General features: G+C 37.4%; 1 protein-coding gene across 1 annotated transcript in view; it reads right to left on the bottom strand.

Annotated features, from left to right (window-relative positions):
- The window catches only part of espnla (espin like a), a 48,804-nt gene that overhangs the window by 7,506 nt on the left and 14,554 nt on the right, over positions 1-26,744 (bottom strand). The window contains exons 4-6 of the mRNA XM_087257290.1: positions 16,757-16,943; positions 16,306-16,488; positions 16,073-16,204 (exon numbers count right to left, since the gene is read on the bottom strand). Of these exons, the coding sequence (XP_087113416.1) occupies positions 16,073-16,204; positions 16,306-16,488; positions 16,757-16,943 (502 nt within the window). The remainder of the gene's footprint in view (positions 1-16,072; positions 16,205-16,305; positions 16,489-16,756; positions 16,944-26,744) is intronic.

Genomic DNA, 26,744 nt, shown 5'->3' with positions numbered 1-26,744 from the left:
TGAAACTTAATGTTTATAAACACTAATATCACAATAACAGTTTTGCCTGCAGTCTACGCATAATTATGAGTATATTTTGGTGTGGCTTTAAATGACTTTTGGTTCCTAAAATGGCATTTAATAAGTATCATAAAATAAGACTTCTTGTAATGACCAGAAATTTATAACATTTATGTACCTCTAAAGATTACCCTGTGGTATCATACAGGTTAAAGGGGCTAATAATTTTGAACTTAAAATAGTTTTTAAAAAAAATTAGAAACTGCTTTTATTTTAGCCAAAATAATTATTTCTCCAGTATATATATATATATATATATATATATATATATATATATATATATATATATATATATATATATATATATATATATATATATACACATTTATATATATATATATATATATATATATATATATATATATATATATATATATATATATATACATTTATATATATATGTATATATATATATATATATATATATATATATATATATATATATATAGATAGATATATATATATATATAGATATATATATATATAGATATATTATACTGTGAAAATTTACTTGCTGTTTAACATCATTTGAGAAATATTTTAAAAAGAAAAAAGTAAATAAAAATCAAAGGGGGGCTAACAATTCTGACTTCAACTGTATTTATAATAAGAGCCCATTGAGAAAATTCTTAGTTTATATGGTATATATATATATATATATATATATATATATATATATATATATATATATATATATATATATTGGTATATATATATATATATATATATATATATATATATATATATATATATATATATATATATATATATATATATATATATATATATATATAGTTTTACCAGTCACATTGCAGGATTAAATTGTTTATTAAAATATTAAAAGAATAAATAAAGAAATAAAGAAATAATTATTTTTTAATAATCTATTCAATGATGCCCATGTCATGTTTGATTGTTCAATTTCTATACCTGGATATTGTAAGACCATAAAGCACTGTTTATTTCAGTTTTATCTTTGCTCTGTTGTATTTATATATGCTTGTAATATATTACAATTTATGCAAATGCACTGCATAAAAAAAGACTCGATCATTTTAATCCATGTATATGAATGAATTAATTCCAAATACAGCTATTCAATTTACCTGGTAAAATTATATTCATAATTTTTTTCCAATATTGTGCAGCCCTATTTTATAATATAAATTATAAATAAAATTTTGTCTAAATTTCACATAATATTTAGACCATATTATTATTTAGACCAATTTGTTTTAGAAACTGGTCAGAATAGCATTGTTTTCATTGGTTGTGATTAAACATTGTGATAAAACAGGGTTATTACACGTTTTCTTAAATTGTTTGAAAAGAATAAAATAAAATAAAAATCACCATTAAATGAAAAAAAGCACTTTTTAATGCAAAATGCTCTCTGAATGACAATGTTTTTTTTTTTTTCAAAATTAAAATTGGAAGAAATAAAATAAGCAGCTTACAGAATAAAACAAATAAAATAATTTTATTCAAACATTCATTTATTAATTCATTTTCTTTTCAGCTTAGTTCGTTAATTAATCCGGGGTCGCCACAGCGGAATGAACTGCCAACTTATCCAGCATATGCTTTACACAGCGGATGCCCTATCAGCTGCAACCCATCTCTGGGAAACATCTATACACACTCATACACTACGGATAATTTAGCCTACCCAATTCTCCTGTACCGCATGTCTTTGGACTGTGGGGAAAACCGGAGCACCCGGAGGAAACCCATGCAAACGCAAAGAGAACATGCAAACTCCACACAGAAACGCCAACTGACCCAGCTGAGGCTTGAACCAGCTACCCTCTTGCTGTGAGGTGACAGCAATACCTACTGCGCCACCTTGTTGCCTTACTCAAACATATAACTATATCTTGTAAATTGAGAGAGACATTTTTTTTTTCAAGTGGTCTAATATACACATGTAAAACAATTATAGGTCACACTTTATTTTGATGGTTCGTTTGTTGAATTTAAGTTACATTACATCTACATGGGAACTAATTCTCGTTAGATTATAAGTAGACTGTTAGGTTGGGGTTAATGTAAGTTGATGTACTTGCAAAGTTTCTTAGTTATGTCTGTTGAAGGAACAGTATCAACAGATATTAAGCAGACAGTCTACTAATACTCAAATGGACCATCAAAATAAAGTGTTGCCATCATGTGTTCAGCAATGAGAGTTTAAAAGCCTTAAAATGTACCATTATTATCTAGTACAGAGAGACTACATGTAACCAACAACACTTTAAATCAGAAAAAAGCATCAAAGTTTGGTTCACATTAAAAGCAAATCCTTCGAATGAAGTCTGTTTTGAAACTAAATGTCATAAAGACTACCAACAGTATTGTAAAACAATACAAATACTTCAAAGACATGTTGTTCTCAAATACAGCCATAATCGAAATTTGACTGAAAATAACAAACTGCATCAGTTCTACAAACACAACAGGTATAAAAACATCTTACTTACAAACTAGCGTCCTCCTAAATACAGTTGATATCCAGCAAGCAGCGGCTGATCACTCCGTGTCACCAGAGAGTGACACACATTCTGAACACCAAACCCACAAATATCTTGACTCCATCTACACCGTCTCAACAAGTGACCATGGCCCAACAGACAATAAACAATAAACTCTGATAGCAGAATGCACTTAATAATTTACACAGTGGATAGAGTAGCCGGCAATGTCACTAATGAACAAAGCAATGGGCACATGCGAACAAGCCAACAGTGTGATCTAAAACAGGCAACACTGACAAAACAAAAAAAGAAAAAAAAGCAGACAGAGAGAATGGATGTCTTTTGTTTAGATGTTGGTGGTTTTGCCCCCAATTTTCTCTCTTGACACCATTTAAACTGGGATGTGACCTTACACGTGTCAACACCAATTAATAGAAAGAGTGTTATCAAGTGTTGTTCTGAATGACAGATTTGCATTTGTTTAATAATTCACGACCTGGAAAAATAGGTGACAATGTAATCAGGTCAGTTCATTTATTCTTTCCAGCATCATGTATTCAAGTGCACGCAAGAGTCAGCACGCAGGTGGCCTACATATTAATTTATTCAAATCAAGCAAAATCTAATTATTTAAATGTATAATGTGAAAAGTAAAATGAACGATTGATCAAAACAACATACAGGGGAAAAAAACATTATTAGAAGCCCTTGGAGACACTTGATTGAAAAGGTCAAATCAGTAGTTTGATAATTTCACTGACTTTTAAATAAAAGGTAAATCACAATTGATATTTATCAATGTGATTGATTATATATTAGGTATTCGTGTTAAATGTATGGTAATCAGTCTAATATGGTTCACTTGTCTTCAAGTATTAATTATAAAAGCAGAACACATTTGTGATTTTTAACATTCTGTAAAAAAAAAACTAGAAACAAAGAGTATTACTAGAAACTAGAAAGGAAAAGGAATTTTTGATAAGGGAAAAAAAACATGTTGAAAACAAATGTGCTTTTGACTTTAATCTAGGAACACTGCAAAATAAACAAATAATACTTGCAAAATATAAAAGATTTTCTATTAATCAAATATCTTCACATTCTCTGGTCAGAGGTCACTAAACTGAACCAAATGCAATGCCTCCATCATTCCGACATGTATAAAATTTACTGGACAATGCATCTCCCTGACCACAATGTGATGGTGGATTGAAGTAAGAAGGTTGGCTCTGATTATTTGGCCAAATTCAGTGTATGGCTGTGTTTCCATTAAGTTATTAGAGCAGCTGACTGTAGTATTGGTAACCAAGCAACCAACACTTGACAAGGCAAGTATAGACCATTATGAGGGATGTTAACAAAACCAATGGTCCCAATGTATTCCTGTTTTACATATATATTTTTTTTACTTCTATAGCTTCCGAGAATCCAAAAAAGAGCCTCATACTGATAAATAATGTTATAATAACGGTTTTAACATTAAGTTATTATTGAATTCTTTTTACAGTTATGAAATAGTTTGACAACAAGCAGTTCATATGTTCATAGGCCAATGACATGTCCACATTGAAATGGTCTATGATAGAGTCTTGTGAGTGTGATGATGACTATGGCAGAATTGATTTGGCAAATGTGTTTCTATCTTCAATTATTCACTCTAACTCTTTTTCGCACAAGACCAAAATCACCTAAAGTGAGTGGAAAAGCTTTATTTACAAATAGATTAAATTTGAAATTTGGTGTTTCCATTACTCATTTCTCACGCAGTATTTCAATGCACATTAACACAAAGTGTTGGAAAACTCATTGAGTGTTACCAGTGTCACCTACCACCTAAAAGTAAGCAGCTAAAGGTAGTGAGGATCAATAATGCTATGGTTGCATTATACAGTACCTGACAAAAGGCTATCCAAGATTTAGGAACAACAAATAATAACTTGACTTCTAGTTGATCATTTAGTATCAGTAGTGGCTTATATAAAAGGTAAAGGCCTCTAGATTACACTTAATAATAGTTAATAAAATATGATCATGCCTTGATTATTAATATTTAATTAGGACAGTAAGGTCTGACTTTACTTAGACAAAATTCTTGTCAATCAACAGAAATAATGTACAGCATAGAATATAACGTCATGGTGCAGTGGAAAAAGAATAATATTGTGTATGACTTCTATGAGCTCGGAGGACTGCATCCAGACATCTCTGCAATGACTCAAATAACTTATTAATAAAGTCAACTGAAATGGCAAAGAAAGCGTTCTTGCAGGACTCCCAGAGATCATCAAGATTCTTTGGATTCATCTTCAAGGCCTCCTTCATCTTACCCCAGACATGCTCAATAATGTTCATGTCTGGTTACTTGGCTGACCAATCCTGGAGCTTGACCTTTAACTTCTTTGCTTTTAGGAACTTTGATGTGGAGGCTGAAGTATGAGAAGAAGCGCTATCCATCTAAAAAATTTGCCCTCCCCTGTGGTTTGTAATGTAATAGGCAGCACAAATGACTTGATGCCATCCACTCTGCAGATCTCTCGTACGCCTCCATACTGAATGTAACCCTAAACCGTGATTTTTTCTTTCGCTATTGGAACCATGTAGGTTCATTCATCAGAAAAATCTACCTTCTGACACTTTTCCAAAAGATCAACTGAAAGTCAATTATTATTTGCTGCTTTTACTAATGGGATTGACAACAAGACTTTTGTCAGGTAGTGTACAATCAATAAAGATAAGATCACACATGAGCCCCAATGACATATTTGAATACACAAAGTAGCATGCACATATTTAAAAAAAGGCTCCTTAATGACCACAAAAGGCTAGTTGTGGTCCTTAGTGATTAATAAAATATGTCAAATGCCAGTGACACTTTTTAGGTAAAACAAAACCAGCCAAAACAGAATTAATTTCTGTTTGAAATGTTACAGGTCAATGTGTGATAGGACGATGCTCAGTTTGCTGAGGCTGAAGATAATAATACTTTTCTAAATATTCTTTAGTTTCTAGACTCTGTAGTGAGTAGTTGTTAAAAAATCAAAAATCACCAAGGACTACAGGTCTGTAAAAATTATTTTGTGTGTGTGTGAAGAAACACTTTAAAGCCTGCATGACCCAAACATTGCTGAGATTTTTATTTCAGGATGTTGAAATAATTCCAATTGAAACAAAAATTTAAGTAGGGGGCAAAGCTTTCTTTTTACGCATCATTCCCTCTTAGCAAACTAACGGTATGAGAGACTTGGTTAAGAATACTGTTGCTGAAGCCGTCAAACTGACATCAGAGAAGGACTACAACTCCAAACAGATGCAAAAGGCCAGTCTTTGACTGAAGATTGCCAAACAAACATTCTTTTTAGTGGATTAACTTGCAGAGATTCATTGTTCACCTAAAGAATAACAATGAGTACTAAATGTTTTGTAAATGTTTATCTCACATGGAATTTAAGGAACAATAAATATTTTTGATATTGCAATTAGCGAGACTTTGTCACAGACAGTGTGTAAAAATAATAAGAAGAATTAAGGCTGCGCAATATTTTGTTTTGCTACGATATAAATACAATTTCACCAGATTAATTGAATAGCTCTTTTTGGAAAGATTTCAACACAGCACATTCACTGGGGTGATCAAGTCTTTTTCTATGCAGTGCATCTGCATCAAATATAATTACAAGCATATAAATAAATATGATAAACCAAACCAAACCAAAACCAAACCAAAAATAAAAGTTAAATAAACAGGTTTATAATTTTTTCAGGTAGTCTAACAGTATTCATAAAGGACAATTGAACAAACAAACGTAAAATAGCATCATTGTATAAACAATTTTATACAATTACATAAAAATATTATTTAACGATATCTTTATGTTTTCTGCGATGAGTCCTGCGATGTGACTATTGTGGATGCACACATTGCGATATTGATGCTCAAATGAATGTTCAGTCCTAATAAAAATACATAATAATAATAATAATAATAAATCAAAATTTACTGCCTTAGAATAAAAAGGCGGAATAACATTTTAAAATAAAGACTGCTGAACCTCTTAACATGCAGGTGCACAACACAAAAAGTATATACAAAACTTTGTGTTGTTGTTGTGTGTCGTTGCATGTTCTCAGTTAAACGGTAAACACTGTTCCATGTGTAGTGCACCACTAAAGGTCAAAGCAATCAGAGCATTCTTGAGATATGACTGAACGTTTGATGAGAAACACGTTGAAAGATTCTTCTAAGGGGGGTAAACTCATAAAAAAAGCTCCCTTACCACCCTCTAGTGGCCGATTAGCACTGGCAACTCTATAAAGGCATCATGCTGATCTAAACTCTCCAAGCATTTTTATAATGCTTGAAAGCATGTGCAATAAACAAACCACAGAGCTACACTGTACATCGCACCAAGCACACTTCCCAAAACCATTTTTGCGGCTCTCGAACTGAAATAATCCATTTTTGGGTAGCCAGAAGAGACACATTTAATACAGCTGGCCTCTTAATTTCCTGGATGGGAGGGAAGCATACATGCCGGTTATAAAATAAAGGCCTGATCTGTTTATTTGATTGCAGCTGTCTTTGGGACGAAGGCACTCACACTTTTTGAGCGGAGGGCCGAGCTTAGGGAGGGTGACCTCGTTGGGAAGAAACCAAAACATGAGGAAATACCTAGCACGCAACTCTCTGGCCAGCGGCCCAAACAATCCATTACAGGCACTGTTAGGAAATGAGATGGCCTGTCCTGAGCACTCGGAGGTGGAATAAAAACCGTGTGAAGTAGACCACAACTTGCAATACTGTAAACCAACCAGGAGATGTAAAACCAATAATGCATCAATTCCTAAAATAATGATGATACAGACCATACAGAGTCATTTGTGGTGATGGACCAGAGAAGCAATGACATTTTTTAAGGGCTCAATGACATTTAAGAGCTAGGAGTAAGTTAGAAAATGTCAAGAAAGATATCCAGTTTTTTTTTTACGCCATACATTTATGAAAACTGGTTTGTAAGTGTGCAGATTTTTAAATTATATTTTTATGTCATTTGCGTATTTTTTTATATTCATTAACAATTAATTCATAAATAAAATCCACATTTTTGGGAAACATCATTCTATCTTTAAAAAGTACTCTTTACTTATTAAAAGATGAAATTTTCTGATATATTAAGAAAGTCATGGGACGTTTCATTCATATATCTATTTATTTATATAATCAGAAATGTAATTATTTCTTCCTATTATTCTTTGCCAATCTGTTCATCACATTATGCTTGACTTCATGTAAAGCTAGATTTAGGGGGAGTGTTATCAGGCTCCATTTATTCAAAGAAAATATGAAAATATAAATATATTTTTAAAAACATAATTAATAAGAAACAATGTAAAAATAACATATAAATTAAAATTATTTTCAGTTAAAAATTTTTGTAACGGAGTTCAGCTTGTGAAGTGCTGTGCAGGTAAACCTAGCTCCTCTGACCTCTAAAAAAAGACACTCCAGCGACAGACGCTAGAGGCCTTGGTCTTTAGCCTCCTTGTTAGAGCAACCGACTCCCATGCAAAGAATTTCTGGTTCGATCCCAGCTCGAAGCAGGTTGTGTGCAGTTAAACCAGCGGGGTTACAGTGGTGCCAAAACCCGGATGGGAGTGAGGTTTAAGGGGGTGAGCATAACAGAGGTCAGCTAGTGAAATGCTGTTCAGGTAAACCTCACTCCTCTGACCTCTAAAAAAGACGCTCCAGCGACAGCCGCTATAGGCCATAGTCTTTACCCCTCTTGTTAAAGCAACCTACCCCCATGCAAAGAATTGGGTTAGGTGCAGTTGAACCGGCGGTTTTACATTGATGCCACGACCCAGATAGGAGTGAGGTTTAAAAGGGTGAGTGTAACGGAGGCTAGCTATTGAAGTGCTGTGCAGGTAAACCTCACTTCTCTGACCTGTAAAAAAGTGCTCTAGCAACAGGCGCTAGAAGCCAAGGTCTTTAGCCTCCTTGTTAGAGCAACCAACTCCAAAGAATTGGAGGTTCGATCCCAGCTCGGAGCGGGTTAGGTGGTGTAGGACCAGCGTGGAGACACAAACTGGATTACCATTGTGCATTACTCCAGTTTTCAGTGTCACGTGACCTTCCACAAAAAAAAATTAATATTATTCTGATATTGTCATTTGGTGCTAAAGAAACTTTTGAAAACAGTGAGCTGCATAACATTTTTTTATAATAATAATGTGTATTTTTCCAGTATTTCTTAACAGAATTTACTTGAAACATAATTTCTTTGTGAATGTAAAACAGATTTTTTAGCATGACCTAAAATTAAATAAAAATGTACAATTCTATTTTTGTTAAATATACTTTGTCATTTAACAAAAATATTCACTTCTGTGAAAAAACAACAAACAAAACAAAAAATATTTGACCCCAAGCTTTTTACTGGTACTAATTATCAAGGTATACTGTAACTATGTTTCACTTTTAATTGAAAATTTTGCACAAAAAAAGCTGCACTTAAGACATTACTACTTGAACTGATTTGTTAGCCTTAAAATAGAAGTATGCTTAAAGAGAAAAGGATAAACAATCAGATGCATGATTGAAGTCAACAAACATCCTGTTCTCCAACCGATTTGATAGATCAAGTATCTGTTTCCAAGCATTAGAATGGTAAAAACCCTGAAACCAAACCCTGTGGATCCCATAACCAGCTCAGCCCCCGGCCCTGTACCTGAGCTCTGCTGCTGGAGAGAAGGTAACTGATACATCTCCAGCACATAGAGAGACTGTGAACGCCAGCATCAGATGCTTCAACAGCCTCCCTACACTAATTAAATCTCTTTTGTTTAGACAGGTCACCTTAATTTTTGGCATCTAGTGGCACCCGAGCCTCTGGTTTTGATATATAGGAGCAATGAATTGTTGATTTATTCATGCCCATGTTGACAGGGAGCTTACATTACTGCATAAGATCTATGGAAGAGTGTGACTAAGGTGATTGGAGACCAGTCAATTAACTCTGTGAAATCTCAGATATGCTGCTTTAAATTTAATGAAACTTAATTGAATTCTTAATTGGCTTTTAACCTGCTGGCATTGCACAAACGTCACTGAGTGTCATGAATCTTTTGTTTTGATAGCATAATTATTGTATTTTTTTGACGATGTAATAAAAAAGAAAAGTGTCTAACACTCCACAACAGTGTTTGGCTAAGATTGAGTTCCAAAAAGTTTGCTTTTGGATTTTAGGGAATGCTCATCTTGCTCATCACATGTATTTAAGACCCTTCAGCTGACCCCCTTTCTGAGTTATTTAGAAGGCTTTTTTGTATTTTCCTGCATCTGGTTTATGACTTGATATGCCACAGCCCTGTGCATGCAATGGAGATTAGAGCTGCTAGATTTACAACACACAAATTCATCAACTTCTCCTTAACCACGTGGAATTAAGAAGCTGTTTAAACATTCTAGTTACCTAAACAGTGTGTATTTGATGATAAATAACACATATTATAATATTACGTGTAGAATTATTATTATTGCTGTATTCTACTGACATCAGTGAGCATTTTACAAAGCACAATTCTTTGGCAAGTAAATCTGTATTAAAATGTCGGCAACTAAATCTAACATTATTTCACTAATAAGTTTTGAGGTTTGACCAATGCCATGCAAATGTTTCCTTCTTTGACTCAGTGCCAGCCATTGAGGGAGGGCAGATTTGGATTTAGCAGTAGATCAATGATGTACTGAATGTTTGAGTCACATTGGGATCATACATTTCAGGGACCAACCTAGACTGATCACACTGTTGTGATTGTGAAGTATATGTCAAAGGGTTATGATAACGAAGCTGTTCCTTGTTGTATTAACAGGGATAACACAGGATAAAGTCAGTGGCTTTTGATTCAGGAGATCTACCAATGGACATGCCAGGTGCTCTTTTTTTGGTGGAAACTGGGAATCTGTAACTTTGTCTTAAATGTATTTAACAAAGCACTTTGAAGTTTTTATTAACTTTACAAGATGTTGAACGGTTCTAAACCAAAAATCTAAGGGTGCTTTCACACCTACACTTTTGTTTCGGAACGTATCTCATTTGCCCAGTTAGCTCGGTTCGATTGGCATATGTGAACAGGGCAATCGCGCTCTATTCCACGCCAAAGTAATCGCTCCGAGATCGCTTGAATGAGGTGGTCTCGGCTCGATTGAAACGAACCCTGGAGCGGTTCGGATGCAGTGAGAAAGCGATCCGATCCGAGTGCGGTTATATCACAGTGTTTTATGGATATGTAATAGGCTTACGGCTATATGAAGAGAGAATTATGAGTAGGGAGGGAAGTTTCGCGAGTCTCCGGATGCCCGCAAACGAGTGATGATCTCCTGGTAATCTCGCGTCTCCCTCCTGGTCCTCAAATAGGCATCGTCGCGCACCATTCTCACCCCTCCCCACCGCGTCTCTCCTCAGACACATCGGGCGCGCGCACCCTGTCAATCACCTCCAAACCACCACCTCTCCTGACAGCTGAGCAGGACGCTGCAAAATAAACCCTGACACTCTGACCAATGTGAGGAGAGTTTACTCTCACGTGACTTGTTTTAGCTCTTTTGGTCCGATTAGAAACTTTGCAGTGTGAAAGCGAACCGCTCCAAGAGCAAAGAGCAACAATGTAACATTTGTAATCCCTGTTTCGGAACAACTGAATCGATTCACAGGTGTGAAAGCACCCTAAGACAGCAGGCTGTATTGACCTTGTTCTAAAATGCGGAAGTGCACCTGTTTTCGAGATTGTCTTAGAACTCTCGTTTCAGTCGCCTATGGGAGAAATGACTAGGAATAATAAACGGCAAAAAACGGTCAAACTACTTGCTCTACAAACAAATGTTTGCATGACTATACAGACCAAGTAGAATATTATAACAAGGAAATATCAGTTTGCAACATCAAACAGCGAAACGAGCAGTTTTTAAAGTCTAAAAATGAATGGAAGTGAATGAGACCGGAAGTCTCGTGCCAAAAAGATTCAAATTGCAGCGCCCGCTCGTCCGCGGAGAATAAGGTAAATAGCAAGAGAAAATAGTCAATCCAAATCTGTGATTTCTACAATTTTGTATTTTTACAGTAATCAACTCATTCGAGTCCCTGTAAAAACACTGGTTGTCCATTAAAGACAAAACACATAAGAGAATCTCAATGGTCAATCAGTTCAATACCGCAGCTGAAATTGATCACTAGTTCAGCACTGAACAGGTTAAGGATATCTACATTATCTCTGCATATAGGGTTGTAACATTTAAGGGGCACCTATTTTACCCCTTTTTCAAAATTAAGCCTTTTGTGTCTCCAGAATGTGTCTGTACAGTTTCAGCTCAAAACACCCCGCAGATTATTTATTATACCTTTCAGAGTTTGTCATTTTCAGCTCTGAGCATTTTGTAGCTGTTTTTGTTGCCTGTGCCTTTAATGCTAGTTCTCCACACCCACCGTTAACACTTGTCTGTCAGTGTGCCTCAATCTCCACCTCCGCTGTGTTAGATAAACAGCACGGTAACAGACATGAAGGAAGCAGATCTCACTAACGTTTGTAAGAATTTCTAAAGAATTTTTTTTTCTCAGTGATTTGATGTCTTTGTTATGGAGTTAATGAGTCGATGAGAACACACACACAGACAGCGCACACACACACAAGTGTTTCACTTTGCATTGTTTCTGCACACAAATGTGACTGGACACATGATAATAACCACTGCTGTTTAGATATCCATTATGTTAAGGTACAAAATAAACCTGATTTAACATCCACAAACCGGGATTGAAGCGTCTTCTTTTATAATTGTACTGATACATGGCTATAGCGATAAAGACAAAAAAACCTTGTAATTCATTAGAAATATACACTGTTTTAAAAATGTTTTAAACTTGTAAAACTCATTCTTGATCACATTTGATGATCATAGAAAACTGAACAGATCTTTTAATCCCATTTGCTTTGTGCACGTCCTGTTTTGTTGATAGGATTATACGCGTTACTATGAAGACAAGTTAATACGCAGCTTTCAATCAATTTGATGGCCGGGGAAAGTGCACTCCTACATGACATTGCGGTGGGCCTCAAAATGGGAGGGACTTGGGTCCTATTTTAACATCAGGAAATTAAAAAAGAGACTTATTGTCTTTCTATCAATCCAATATGACAGTGGACACCCGATACCTACATCAATTCTGTCCAAACAGCTTACAAAAGATGATTTTCATCATAGGTGACCAAAAAATATATAAAGGCTAGACAGGGGGTCACCAAACTTGTTCCTGCGGACCAGTATCCTGCAGAACCCTAATCAAACACATGTGAACAAGCTAATCAAGATCTTAGGTAAACATGAAACTTCGAGGCAGGTGTGTTGAGGCAAGTTAAAGCTAAACTCTGCAGGGACCCTGGCTCTCCAAAACCAAGATTGGTGACCCATGGGCTAGACCAGCGATGCCTGAAGTAGGGCCTGCAGGCCAAAGTTGGCCCATGGTAATGTTTAATTTGGCCCACCATTCCATCTGAAAAAAAGAGTGAGAATGATAGAGAAAGTTGAAGTGAATGCCTTAAACAGAAATTGTCATTTTGAATTTAACAACATTTTGTTTCATTGCTGAGCTATAAAAAATGCAACCGAAATTAAATGATTCAATTAAATTATGTAAATTAATCAGACTTTTAAAATGTAAACACTGTCACTTGACAATACAGTGCAAAAGTGATCTGCAAGCAAATCATGGTGAAGGCAGGAGCAGCTCAACCAGTGTATTCAGCATTGAACTCCATTGTGTTATAAATGGAAATGCTTATGTTTTATTGTAATATACTATAAGTTAATATGATTTAAAGCATCATTTTCTATTTTTTTTTAATATTACCAAATAAATCAGGAAACACTCCGTACATTTATTGTATTATGGTTTGATATACAGTATATTCGACCCACAGCCCTCAATCAAGTTTGGTTTTTGGCCCTTTATAGGAAAACTTTCAGGTACCCCTGGGCAACACTAACCTTTACTGAAGAACATGGTGTATGAACAGAACTGCTTTAAAAAACAGTGACTCGATGTAAAACTTAGATTGAACACTCAGATTTATAATGAAAAACATTATGGTTCTAGTCAGACTTGGAAACCTGCAGAAACCTCATTTTAAATTATCCGACAAAACGATAATTCAGGTTCGACTAACAAATCTTCCATGGAAATCAGCTTGTGTTGTCATAAGATTGTCAGTAATATGCTTACAATTCAACAGCTGAGTAACCAATATAATCCATAGAGGTTTCCTTAACATAAATTTATGGCTTATAACCTATACAACATGTTTACCTAACGGAAATTAATATTCAGCTCCTCCAGAATTTGCTCATATGGGCTTTAGCTCATACATTTAAGTATTAGCTTGTTAAATGTGTTTTATCAGCTAAGCAAGGTATGATGGAAGAAATCCAAAACAAAAAAGGTCACTTTTGTGAATGGGAACAGCAAAAACAGCTGCTATTACTACCGCCCATTAATGCAGATGGACATCTTCAAAACTGAAAACGAAGAATGCACAGTTGTGAGATACAGTAAATCACCAGAACAGCAGTATACCCTGTAGACTGATCCATCAACTTTGTGCTCTAAATGTGGGATTAATTTCTTTTCCTATATGGTTCAGTCATTCTGCTGCCCCAACAGCATTACCATGCTCAACCTTGAAAAATGTATGACTTCAATTGAGCAGCATCTTATTGACCATGTGAAACAAGATGGCTTAAAGGTCAGTGAGGTGCACACACACGCATATGCACATTTTAAATAAAATTGCATAAAAGTTGAAACACAATTGGACACATCAGTCAAAACTCAAATAAAACAATCCTAAAACCGGAAAAAGTGAAACACCGAGATTCTCATACAGGATTTCCATTTAGTCGTTTAGATCATTTTAGAATATGATGTTAACTTTCATGTGTGGAAACCTCTGACCTTTTCTCATAATTATAGCTGATTCCCCTTTGTTGCAGCACACATTCAATATGTTGGATAGAACTAGTTAAGTACCATGACACTACACAACCTGACAAAAGTCTTATTGTCAATCCCAGTTGTAAGAGCAACAAATGATAACTTGACTTCTAGTTGATTTGGAAAAGTGTCAGAAGGTAGATTTTTCAGAGAAATCATCTGTTGAACTGCATCCCAAGCATCACAAATATGGCAGAAGACCTACATGCACCTAAGATTTTCTTTGGGGTTACATTCAGTATGGGGGTGTGCGAGAGATCTGCAGAGTGGATGGCGACATCAACAGCCTGAGGTATCAAGACATTTGTGCTGCCCATTACATTACAAATTACAGGAGAGGGCAAATTCTACAGCAGGATAGCGCTCCTTGTCATTAAAATTCCAAAGTTCCTGAAAGCAAAGAAGATCAAGGTGCTCCAGAATTGGCCAGCCCAGTCACCAGACATGAACATTATTGAACATGTCTGGGGTAAGATGGAGGAGGCATTGAAGATGAATCAAAAGAATCTTGATGATCTCTGGGAGTGCTGCAAGAACACTTTCTTTGCCATTTCAGATGACTTTATTAATAAGTTATTTGAGTCATTGCAGAGATGTCTGGATGCAGTCCTCAAAGCTCATGTGAGTCAAACACAATATTAATTCTTTTTCCACTGCACCATGACGTTATATTCTATACTGTACATTATTTCTGTTAAGTGACAAGACTTTTGTCTAAGCAAAGTCAGACTTTACTGTCCTAATTAAATATTATTAATCAAGGCATGATCATATTTTATTTTGGTAAAATAAGCGCAATCTAGAGGCCTTTGACCTTCATATAAACCACTTCTGGTACCAAAAAATCAACTAGAAGTCATGTTGTTATTTGTTGCTCTTAAAACTTGGTTAATTGACAAAACTTTTGTCAGGTGGTGCAAGTTATCTAGTCTTTTAAGATATAAAGGAGGTAAACTATATCATTATATACTTCAACACAAAATACAACCACTGTAATTTTAACATGGTACATTTGTGTACTAGACATTTAGTGAGAAATAAGTTGACAGTTAATAGAGGGTCATTACAGTAACCATAAAACCTAAGCATTTTATTGCTTAAAAGCATATATGAAAATGAAAACATAGCAATCCCAACATAACTAATATGAATATTTTTATGAAAGTTAATACCATAAAGCTTTTTAATTACCTACAAATTGTCATTAGCTTACATTATCTAATGTCTCACATTAACAGATCTAAAAATATATTCTCAAAATAAATTACAATATTGTAAATACTTGATTATATATAGAATAAATGAGTGTTATTAAATATAGAATAAATTAAAGTAACACCAATTAAATTAAAACCTAAATATTTAAATAAACTGATAACTGTTATAATTAAAAAAAATATTATAATTGTTAAATCTTTGTCATTTAATAAGTGACACACCAGATGGTTAACAATAAACTGCTACACAATCTTAAATGCAAAATTAAGGAACTGCACTAACGTTTCTCTCCACAGATCGAAGGTATCTGGCACACTCAAAGTGGCCGTTGTATTCAGCCAGATCAGCAGCCGTGAATCCATCTATATCTCTTTCCTTTGGGTTGATCTGGTGACTCAGGAGGATTCGACAGCACTGAAAAAAAATCACATATGACGCAAATATCACTCAGCATAAGTAACAACAATTGTATTTTATACAGCACACAACAGACTTCCATCCCAAATTAAACCCACCTCTATCTCCCCATTCTCTGCAGCATCATGTAAAGGAGTGCCACCCCAATAATCTTTCTTGACCTTTGATCCCATCTCTAACAACCTCTCTAGGACATGGTGGTGCCCCCCACTGGCAGCAAAGTGTAGAACGGTTGCCCCTTCGTTATCTTGACTGGACAGGCTGATGTCTGTAAAGGTCCCCTGCAAAACAGTAATACACTTGTAAGTTTGTAGTTGTACTAATACATAATGTCAGTAGCTATGTTTCTAAAGATGCTAATTAAACTTGTGTGCAAAACTAAAATATTACACAAAACATTTTTAAATAAAGCTCCGTTTCCATCCAATGAGTCAAAGAGAACCAAATCATCACTTCCTGAAAAGGTGGCAAATTATGTGTGATTATTATTTGATATTCTAAAATGTGCATGAAAATAGCTGAAATGTAGAGGGTGAATGTTTAACCCACCAGCCACACCACCAGTGAATGATGGCCCATGTGAGCTGCAGCATGCAGTGGTGTCATGCCATCTTGGGCTCTCAGATGCACGTCAGCTTGGCAGTCTTTCACCAAAAACTCCACAACATGCAGATGGCCCTCCTGGCAGGCCAGATACAATGGTGTGGCACCCATATTTGTCTGTCGATTAATACTCCTGAAAAAAGATACAATTTCATCTAGCATCAGTTGAAAGGTGCCACGAAAAAATTGCTATTTTAAACAACACTTGCTAAGTATTGGAAAAAAAGTATTTAAATTTCACAGGAGGGCTAATAATTTTGATTTCAGCTGTTTCACCTCACACTAAAGGTATGTTCACACTTGCAGTTTGGTTCTCTTGGTTTATTTGATGTGTATGAGAAAGCAACATATTTATTTCTGGTCTGTTTGGCATTCATTTACATTAAAAATGTGTCATTTACATTCACATTAGTATATTATGGCAAAAAACTAACAATTCAAAATAAAAAAAAGCTTTTAATGACATGCATTATATGTACAGTATAATAAGCAACCTTGGCAAGAGAAAAAACTTCAGGGTAACACTTTTTAATAACTACACACTATAAACCAGTTACTAAGCATTAGAATATAGTTATTTCATTATTGATTAATCATTGACTCTACATTAATACTTGTTAGTAAACAGTTTATAACTACAGTTACAAATGCTTTGTTCTTAACTTATAAGCACAGGTATAAATAATGTGTTTACTTTCATAATTTGTGACAGTGATTTTTCATGACTAACTGAAGTATTGCATTATTTACAAACCATTTGTATTTAAGAGTAGTTGGTGGTTTTTAAGATCCTTCAGAATGAGTTATTGAAATTAGTGTTTATACATCTTATTGTTCAGGCATATATTAATAGTTATATATGTATGTTAAGAAATGATTTATTAACTTAACTTCATGCAGTTTTGTGACCTAATCTAAAGTGAGGACTAGTTATGCTTTACAAATCCCTAATAAATGATAATTAAATTAGAATCAAATGAACAATAATGGGCAGCACAGTGGCGCAGTGGATAGCACAATTGCCTCACAGCAAGAAGGTTGCTGGATCGAGCCCCTCCTCGCTCAGTTGGTATTTCTGTGTGAAGTTTGCATGTTCTCCCCGTGTTTGCATGGGTTTCCACTGGGTGCTCTGGTTTCCTCCACAAGTCCAAAAACATGTGGTATAGGTGAATTGGGTATAGGCTAATTGTCCGTAGTGTATGTGTGTAAATGAGTGTGTATGGATGTTTCCCAGTGATGGGTTGCAGCTGGAAGGGCATTCGCTGCGTAAAACAAATACTGGATAAGTTGGTGGTTAATTCCACTGTGGCGACCCCAGATTAAAGGGACTAAGCCGCAAAGAAAAAGAAAGAATGACTGAATGAATGAACAATAATCTTTGCAATCTTATCTAAAAAATCTTATCTAAAAAATTAAACTGTAAAGTTTAAACATTGCTAAATAACAGGAGTGTCAAAATATAACAAAGTTGGATAAAAAAACAACAATATAACAATTTAACAACATTTTTGTTACGTTTCAATGAGAGTCAGAGAAGATCCAATAGCAAGTGTACAAGTTTATTGTGATGACAAATACAAATAGTGTCAGGCTAGACGGACGCAGGACGCAGGGCAGGAAACAGAACGGGGAAAACCAGATCCAGATTACTCCGCAGGGCCTGAGCACAGACACACAAACATGAGTGATAACAACGAACTGACACAGACACACAAAAGCGTCGCCCAGATATAGGCACCATGATGAGCCTCAGCTGGCGAACTAATCAGACCAACTGAATGACGTCATAACATGTGAGCCTAACAAATCCACATGGATAACCAAAACAAAACAAACCCACGTGATCAACATACACTCCGGAGAAGCGCACAAACCTGCAACCGTGACATTACCTCCTCTCCTACGAGCACCTCCTGGTGCTTCCAGAAGAGCTTACCTGGCGATTGTAATCATCGATAAGAGAGTGATCCAATATGTCCTTTGCAGGAACCCAACTCCTCTCCTCCGCACCATAACCTTCCCAGTCCACCAAGTACTGAAATCCTCGTCCCCTCCGTCTCGAGTCCAGAATGCGCTTAACCGAATAAACGGTCTCCCCATCTACGAGACGCGGCGGGGGGGGAACCGGAGTGGGCGGGTTAATGGCCGTATGAAAAACGGGCTTTAATTTGGAAACATGAAACACGGGATGTATTCTCCTGTACGCTGGAGGAAGTTTGAGGCGGACTGCCACCGGACTAATGATCTTGATGACAGTGAATGGGCCAATAAATTTAGGTGCAAGTTTATTACATACGGAACGCAAGGGAATATTCTTAGTTGAAAGCCACACTTTTTGACCGACGACATAAACGGGAGGCTTCGACCGGTGGCGATCGGCTTTAGCCTTGGTGCGCGCACCCACTTGGAGGAGGGTCTGTCTGGCTCTGCTCCAAGTGCGTCGGCACCTCTGGACAAAGGCGTGGGCAGAGGGGACCGCGATTTCGGATTCCAGACTGGGAAAAGCTGGTGGCTGGTATCCTAAGCTACACTGAAACGGAGAGAGGCCCGTAGCCGACACTGGTAATGAATTGTGTGCGTACTCCACCCATGGGAGCTGCTGACTCCAAGAGGCGGGATTTTGGGAAACCAAACAACGTAACATACGCTCGAGATCTTGATTGGCCCTCTCTGTTTGTCCGTTACTCTGAGGATGGAAACCAGAAGAAAGGCTTACAGTCGCTCCCAATAAATGACAGAATTCTCTCCAAAATTTAGAGACAAACTGCGGTCCCCTGTCAGAAACCACGTCCGTCGGGAGGCCATGAATGCGAAAGACGTGATTAATGACAGCATCCGCTGTCTCTCTGGCTGAGGGTAATTTGGGCAGAGGAATGAAATGAGTAGCCTTCGAGAACCGGTCCACAACGGTCAAAACAGCCGTATTGCCACCAGATGGCGGGAGACCAGTGACGAAATCTAGCGAAATGTGCGACCAGGGTCTCGAAGGCACTGACAGCGGCTGAAGGAGTCCAGCAGGGGGGCGATTAGAAGTCTTAGAAACAGCACAAACAGAACAGGCCAAAACAAACTCGCGTATGTCCCGTGCCATAGCTGGCCACCAAAACCGCTGTTTAACCAAAAATAATGTACGACTCACCCCAGGATGACAAGCCACTTTGGAGGAATGTCCCCACCGAATGACGTCAGACCGAATCTCCTCCGGCACAAACAAACGACTGGGTGGGCATCCGACCGGGGGCGTTACCCCATCCAGGGCTGTGCGGACCCTGCTCTCGATCTCCCATGTTACTGCAGAAATACAAATCCTCTGGGGAACGATGGGCTCAAGAGACGTATTGCGCTCGGAAGAATCAAAAAGACGGGATAACGCGTCGGGTTTGATGTTTTTAGAACCCGGTCGATATGAGATGGTAAAGTCAAAACGTCCGAAAAATAATGCCCACCGAGCCTGCCTGGAGTTAAGTCGTTTGGCGGACCTGATGTATTCGAGGTTCTTATGATCGGTCCAAACGATAAAGGGAACCCCCGAACCCTCCAACCAATGACGCCACTCCTCCAAAGCGAGTTTGACAGCCAACAACTCCCTATTACCAATGTCGTAATTTCGTTCAGCGGGAGATAATCGGTGAGAGAAAAACGCGCACGGATGTATTATGTCATCCGAGGCTGCGCGCTGGGACAGGATCGCGCCCACGCCCACCTCTGACGCGTCAACCTCCACCACGAACTGCCGGGCTGGATCAGGTGTCACCAGAATAGGAGCTGAAACGAAGCGGCTCTTTAGTTTAGTGAATGCAACCTGTGCTGCACTCGACCACCTGAAGGGCGTCTTGGCGGAGGTTAAGGATGTCAGAGGGGCGGCGAGCTGGCTGAAATTGCGAATAAAACGCCGGTAAAAATTAGCGAAGCCCAGAAATCTCTGCAGGGCCTTACGAGACTCGGGGATTGGCCAATTCACCACAGCCTGAACCTTCTCTGGATCCATGCGCACCCCCTCGACTGACACAATGTGTCCTAGAAAGGGAACAGACTGTGCATGGAACACGCATTTCTCCGCCTTGACAAAAAGCCCATTCTCTAGCAGCCGCTGAAGCACTCGCCTGACGTGCTGCACATGTTCCTGGAGAGAACGAGAAAAAATCAGAATGTCATCCAGGTAGACATAAATAAACTGATCTATCATGTCTCGTAACACGTCATTTACGAGTGCTTGGAAAACCGCAGGAGCATTAGAAAGCCCGAACGGAAGAACACAATATTCAAAATGCCCCCTGGGGGTCAAAAACGCGGTTTTCCACTCATGACCCTGCTTCATGTGAACCAAATGATATGCGTTACGGAGATCTAATTTCGTGAAAAACGAAGCCCCTTGCAGACGCTCGAACGCTGAAGACATCAGCGGCAAAGGATACGTATTCTTCACCGTGATGCTGTTCAGCCCTCGATAGTCTATACAAGGTCTAAGAGACTCATCCTTCTTTTTCACGAAAAAGAACCCCGCCCCCGCCGGAGAAGAAGAGGGTCGTATGATCTTGGCCGCTAGAGAATCAGAAATATATTTCTCCATGGCCTCCCTCTCAGGAATGGAAAGAGAGTATAACTTGCCTTTAGGCGGAGAGGTACCTGGCAATAAATCTATTGCACAGTCATAGGGACGATGAGGAGGCAGAGAAGCAGCTCGAGACTTACTGAACACTCTCTTCAGGTCGAGGTACTCACTGGGCACGTTTGACAGGTCCATGCGCTCCTCCTGAAACACAGAACAAGAAACAGCAGAACGAGCAGACGAAAGACAAGACTCATGACATTTCTCACTCCACGAAAATATGGAATTAAGACCCCAATTAATGTGAGGTTTATGAAGAATTAACCATGGATGTCCTAAAACCACCGGTGAGTTGGAACAGTCTGTTAAAAAAAATGAAATGTGTTTAACATGATTTCCAGACGTGATAAGTTTTATGGGTTTGGTGGAGTGAGTGATAGTGGGAAGGGAAAGCCCACTGAGGGCGCGTACTGCAATGGGTTGTGACAGTGCGATAACCGGAAGTTTAGAACTGAAAGCGAAACTGGAGTCAATGAAATTTCCCTCCGCCCCGGAATCGACGAGGGCATGGGTGTCACGACTTCCGGAACCCCATGATACAGTGACGGGCAATAAAGTGGCAGCCGTAGAGGATTTTTCCAAATTAATTTCACCCATCAGTAACCCCTTACCTACTGATGGGTGTCGTCTTTTACGGGACAGGAAGCCACCCGATGACCCGCCCCTCCGCAGTAGAGGCAGAGTCCCTCCGTTCTCCGTCGGCGCTTTTCTTGCACGGACAAGCGGGATCTCCCCAGCTGCATGGGTTCCGGGTCAGCGCTTACCGCTTCCGGTGTCGCAGTTAATGCCGGAAAGTCAGGAACGGGATCCGAAAATCTGCTCTGCTGCAGGCGAGTCTCACGCTGAAGCAGTCTGGTGTCCACACGGATGGCCAAATCCACCAGCTCGTCCAGAGTCTTCGGAAGATCTAAGGAATAGATCGCATCTTGCAGACGATCAGACAATCCGTGCAGGAACATGTCCCACTGGGCCTCCGCATTCCAGCCGCATTCAGCGGCTAGTGTTCGGAACTCAATCGAGTACTCCGCTACGCTCCGATTCCCCTGGCGGAGTTCAGCGAGGACTCGGGCGGCCTCTCTCCCGGAAGCGGCTCGATCAAAGACCTTCTTAAGTTCTTTTGAGAACAGGTCAAACGTAGAGCAGCATGGTAGCTTTTGTTCCCAAGCTGTAGTTCCCCACTGAGCCGCCTTTCCCGAAAGGAGGGTGATGACAAATGCCACCTTAGATTGTTCAGAGGAAAATAATGACGGCTGCAGTGAGATGTAAAGGGAACACTTAGACAGGAAGGATCGGCACAAGAGAGGCTCTCCAGAATAGCTGGTCGGAGGTGGAAGACGCGGCTCAACAGAGCGACCAGGAACCGCAGGCGCTGGTGACACTTCCGGGGTCGGTGCAGTCTCGGGGGCAGGTGGAGTATCAGCCTGTGCAGCACGAGTAACCAGTTGTTGGACCTGGGATGTGAGCAATGAAACTTGGCCAACCAGGGCCTGGATCGCCTGAGCCGTGGTGGCCAGAGCCTCATCCTGACGGTCGATCCGAGCGTTGCTGTGGGAGACGAACTCGGAGATCTGGGACACACTCGCTGGATCCATGTAAAAGGTCAGTTCGTTCTGTTACGTTTCAATGAGAGTCAGAGAAGATCCAATAGCAAGTGTACAAGTTTATTGTGATGACAAATACAAATAGTGTCAGGCTAGACGGACGCAGGACGCAGGGCAGGAAACAGAACGGGGAAAACCAGATCCAGATTACTCCGCAGGGCCTGAGCACAGACACACAAACATGAGTGATAACAACGAACTGACACAGACACACAAAAGCGTCGCCCAGATATAGGCACCATGATGAGCCTCAGCTGGCGAACTAATCAGACCAACTGAATGACGTCATAACACGTGAGCCTAACAAATCCACATGGATAACCAAAACAAAACAAACCCACGTAATCAACATACACTCCGGAGAAGCGCACAAACCTGCAACCGTGACAATTTTATGATACAAAATTACAATGTTATTTAGTGATGTTTAAACATAGTTTAAATGTTTAAAAGTTAAGATTGCAAATAATTATTTTTTATTTGATACGGTTTTATTTGTGCATCTTTAAATAAATATAAATGAATAAAGTGTTTTTTTTCCCCCTGTTTAGCATAGAACTGACATTATTGTCATTTATAAGGAATTTATAAAGCATAAATAGTTCTCACTTTAGATTAGGTCACAAAACTGGATGAAGTTGTGTTAATAAAGCATTTATTAACATGCAAATTAACAATTACTATATGCCTGAATAAAAAGATATATAAATGTTCATTTAAACCGTTTAGTAATCATTTACTTTAGCATTCTGAAGGATCTTAAAAAAACCAACAATTATGCTTAAATAACTGGTTTATGAACAATGCAATACTTAATTAAGTAATGAAAATGAATCCCTAACAAAGTATGAAAATACAATAATTAAGCACATAATACATGTGCTTATAATTCAGAATACAGCATTTGTAAATGCAGTAACAAACTGCTTACTAACATCTATTAATATAGTTAATGCTTAACAGACAGTGAATTAACTTTTACCTAATGGTTCATAGTGTTTAGTTATTATAAATAGTTACCAACTTCAGTATCAAAAGAAATGTACATTTCAATCTGTCACATTTAAAATTTTGATATTGAAAGCAGCTGTGCTTTTTAAACATTTTAGAGTACATTCATTTCTGAATTAACCCTGCAATTCTTACAGTAAAAACTAAGGATGCGACAAATTTTTATCTCCCCGACGTCATCATCCAAAAAACGGCATTTTTGATTTTCGTCCATAAATGAAAAAAAATTAAAAATGGAGACAAAAATGCTAACATGTACCGTATTGCCCCATCAGTGTTCCCACCGCAGAGTTCAATGACTTTGTATACTCTTTGCATACAACACACTGTATACAAATGCATTATACTTTGCATTGTATACTCAATGCCGACCATTTAGCTCAATATTTCGCTCTGAGGATATTTTACTCATATTTCATATTTCACTTGTTTTTTACCCATATATTTAAAAATATTATATTTCAGAGCAGTTATCACAATATCGTAAAAAAAATATTTATATATATATATATTTATATATATATATATATATATATATATATATATATATATATATATATATATATATATATATATATATATATATTCTTTTTTAAAAAGATATTTTTATCCAAGGTTTTAATATTTCGCTCTGAGGATATTTCACTCAAGTAACTGTATACAATATCTATGCAAGTACCACATATGCTCACTGGAAAAGCAAAGTACACTCAAATAACATCCCCAAAATAGATTTTTATGACGTTTACTATGATAAGTATAGTTGTTGAGTTAAAAAACTCTTTAAAGTTGAGAAAATTACTTTATATTATTTAATAACATTTTAAATAATTAGTACAAACTACTATCGGTTTCAATTTTCAGCTCAATTGCATTCAGAATTTTAAGTTTCATCCCATATAGACTGACAAATAGATCATCCATCCATGCATCAATCAATCATTATTTTTTTGGTGGTAATTTGTTAATCAAAACTTCATTTATTCATAAATCAAAATTCTAAATGCCCAAATTAAGTTATTTCTGAATCAGTTCGCAATGGCTGCAGAATCGAGAGCTGATCTGCAGAGGTGTTGAAGGTCCAGTAACCGAGAAGCAGCTCTGAAAGTTCACTTTCAGTACTGTATGTTGTGGCATGTGACAGACAGTGTACATCCATTATACACCAGCTCTAAAGCTCTCACGTGGCATTTTCTAACCCTGGAGGCTAATATATGCATTCAGTCTGGCTTTAAGTACACTTTAACTCCTATACACGAACATGCTTCTATTTCTTCCTGCCTCTGCGTATCAGTTACACATGTGGTCACGCTATAAGACACGTTATCTGTACATGTGTAAGAGAAAGGGGTGCAGGATTATCTGAAGATCAACTTGGTGGTCTGAAGTGAATTAGTTTGATAGGGTCATTGGACCACTATTGCTCAATCCCGTTTCCTCTACCAATTTTCATTACGTGAACAAATCTCAAAGGGATAGCAGCTGAGCAAACCAGCTTAATGTAAAAAATCTAAATGCCCATTTTTCTTTAGCACAAATTATCTCTATCAAAAACAATAAGATCAATGACCAGTGATGAGAATAACAGTGCTATAAATGAACAGCATGACTAATGGCTATACTATAATCGAGATCACTGAATCGGTTTTCATGCATGCAGCATCTCTCTCAGCCATAGGACCTCTCTTTCTCTGGTGTGTGTGTTCCGAGTTGGGGTGGGACACATGACCAGCCCAGTGACGATGATTGGTGTGTAAGTGAACGTGGTGTAACTGAGAACGTTATGATTGATTTAGACAGAGTCCATTTACATCGTTTGCGGGTATTCACTCATAGTTTTTCCAGTCGCAAACACCAACAACCGAGAGTCAGAACTTTGGCAAATCCAACAAGTTCAAAGGTAGCATTTGCAAACTGTAAATATAAGCACTACTTTACCCTCATTGAGATGAAAGGCAGGATAGTTTATGTATCGTGCAACTTATGCCTAAAGGAAAAGAAGTCTCTGCGTCAGTGACCAGTAATTCTAATCTAATGGAACACCTCAGGTCTTGTGATTTGTGGTTTGTGCAAGAAATACTTGAAGTTCAAAACCATCTATTGTGTTTTATTGTGCAAACATAGTAATGAAAATATTTAAAATGATATCTTGAATTTGATGATTGTCTTTCACATTAGTAGCAAAATAGTGTAGATTAGTCAACAATGTTTTATGTTTATTTTATAGTCATCTGACAAATCAGATTTTTTTAAAGTAACACAACAGTTACTTTCCCTGGTAATTAGTTACTTTTATAATTATGTAACAGTTACTAACTCAGTTACTATTTGTGAAAGTAACTAGTAACTAAAACTAATTACTATTTTTAAGGAATGTGCCCAATGCTGTTAATTACTATGGTGGTAATTGTGACTTGGCCTCATTCAGTGGATCAGAATGTGACACGTTTATGTCACATGTTTTTTTTTTTTCCCTTTTTCCAGCATCTGAACAGAACTTGTAACAGGATACTTACATATCCAAGCACATGGAAGAATAACCTGATACGTTACTTTTCTATTGTCAGTTTAAATTCAAAATAATTAGTCCTCCTTTAAAATAATTTTTTAATATGAAGTGCTGTTTAATATAGATATTTTTTCCAACATATTTTTAATAATAATAGTTCTAATAACTAATTTTTAACAAGTAAATTATTTTGCCTTTGCCATG

Source organism: Danio rerio, chromosome 6, assembly GCF_052040795.2.
Source record: "Danio rerio strain M-AB ecotype USA chromosome 6, GRCz13ab, whole genome shotgun sequence".
In the NCBI taxonomy this organism is placed as follows: Eukaryota; Metazoa; Chordata; class Actinopteri; order Cypriniformes; family Danionidae; genus Danio; species Danio rerio.
The sequence above is the reverse complement of the archived record's forward strand: the minus strand, read 5'-3'. Positions and strand labels throughout refer to the sequence as shown.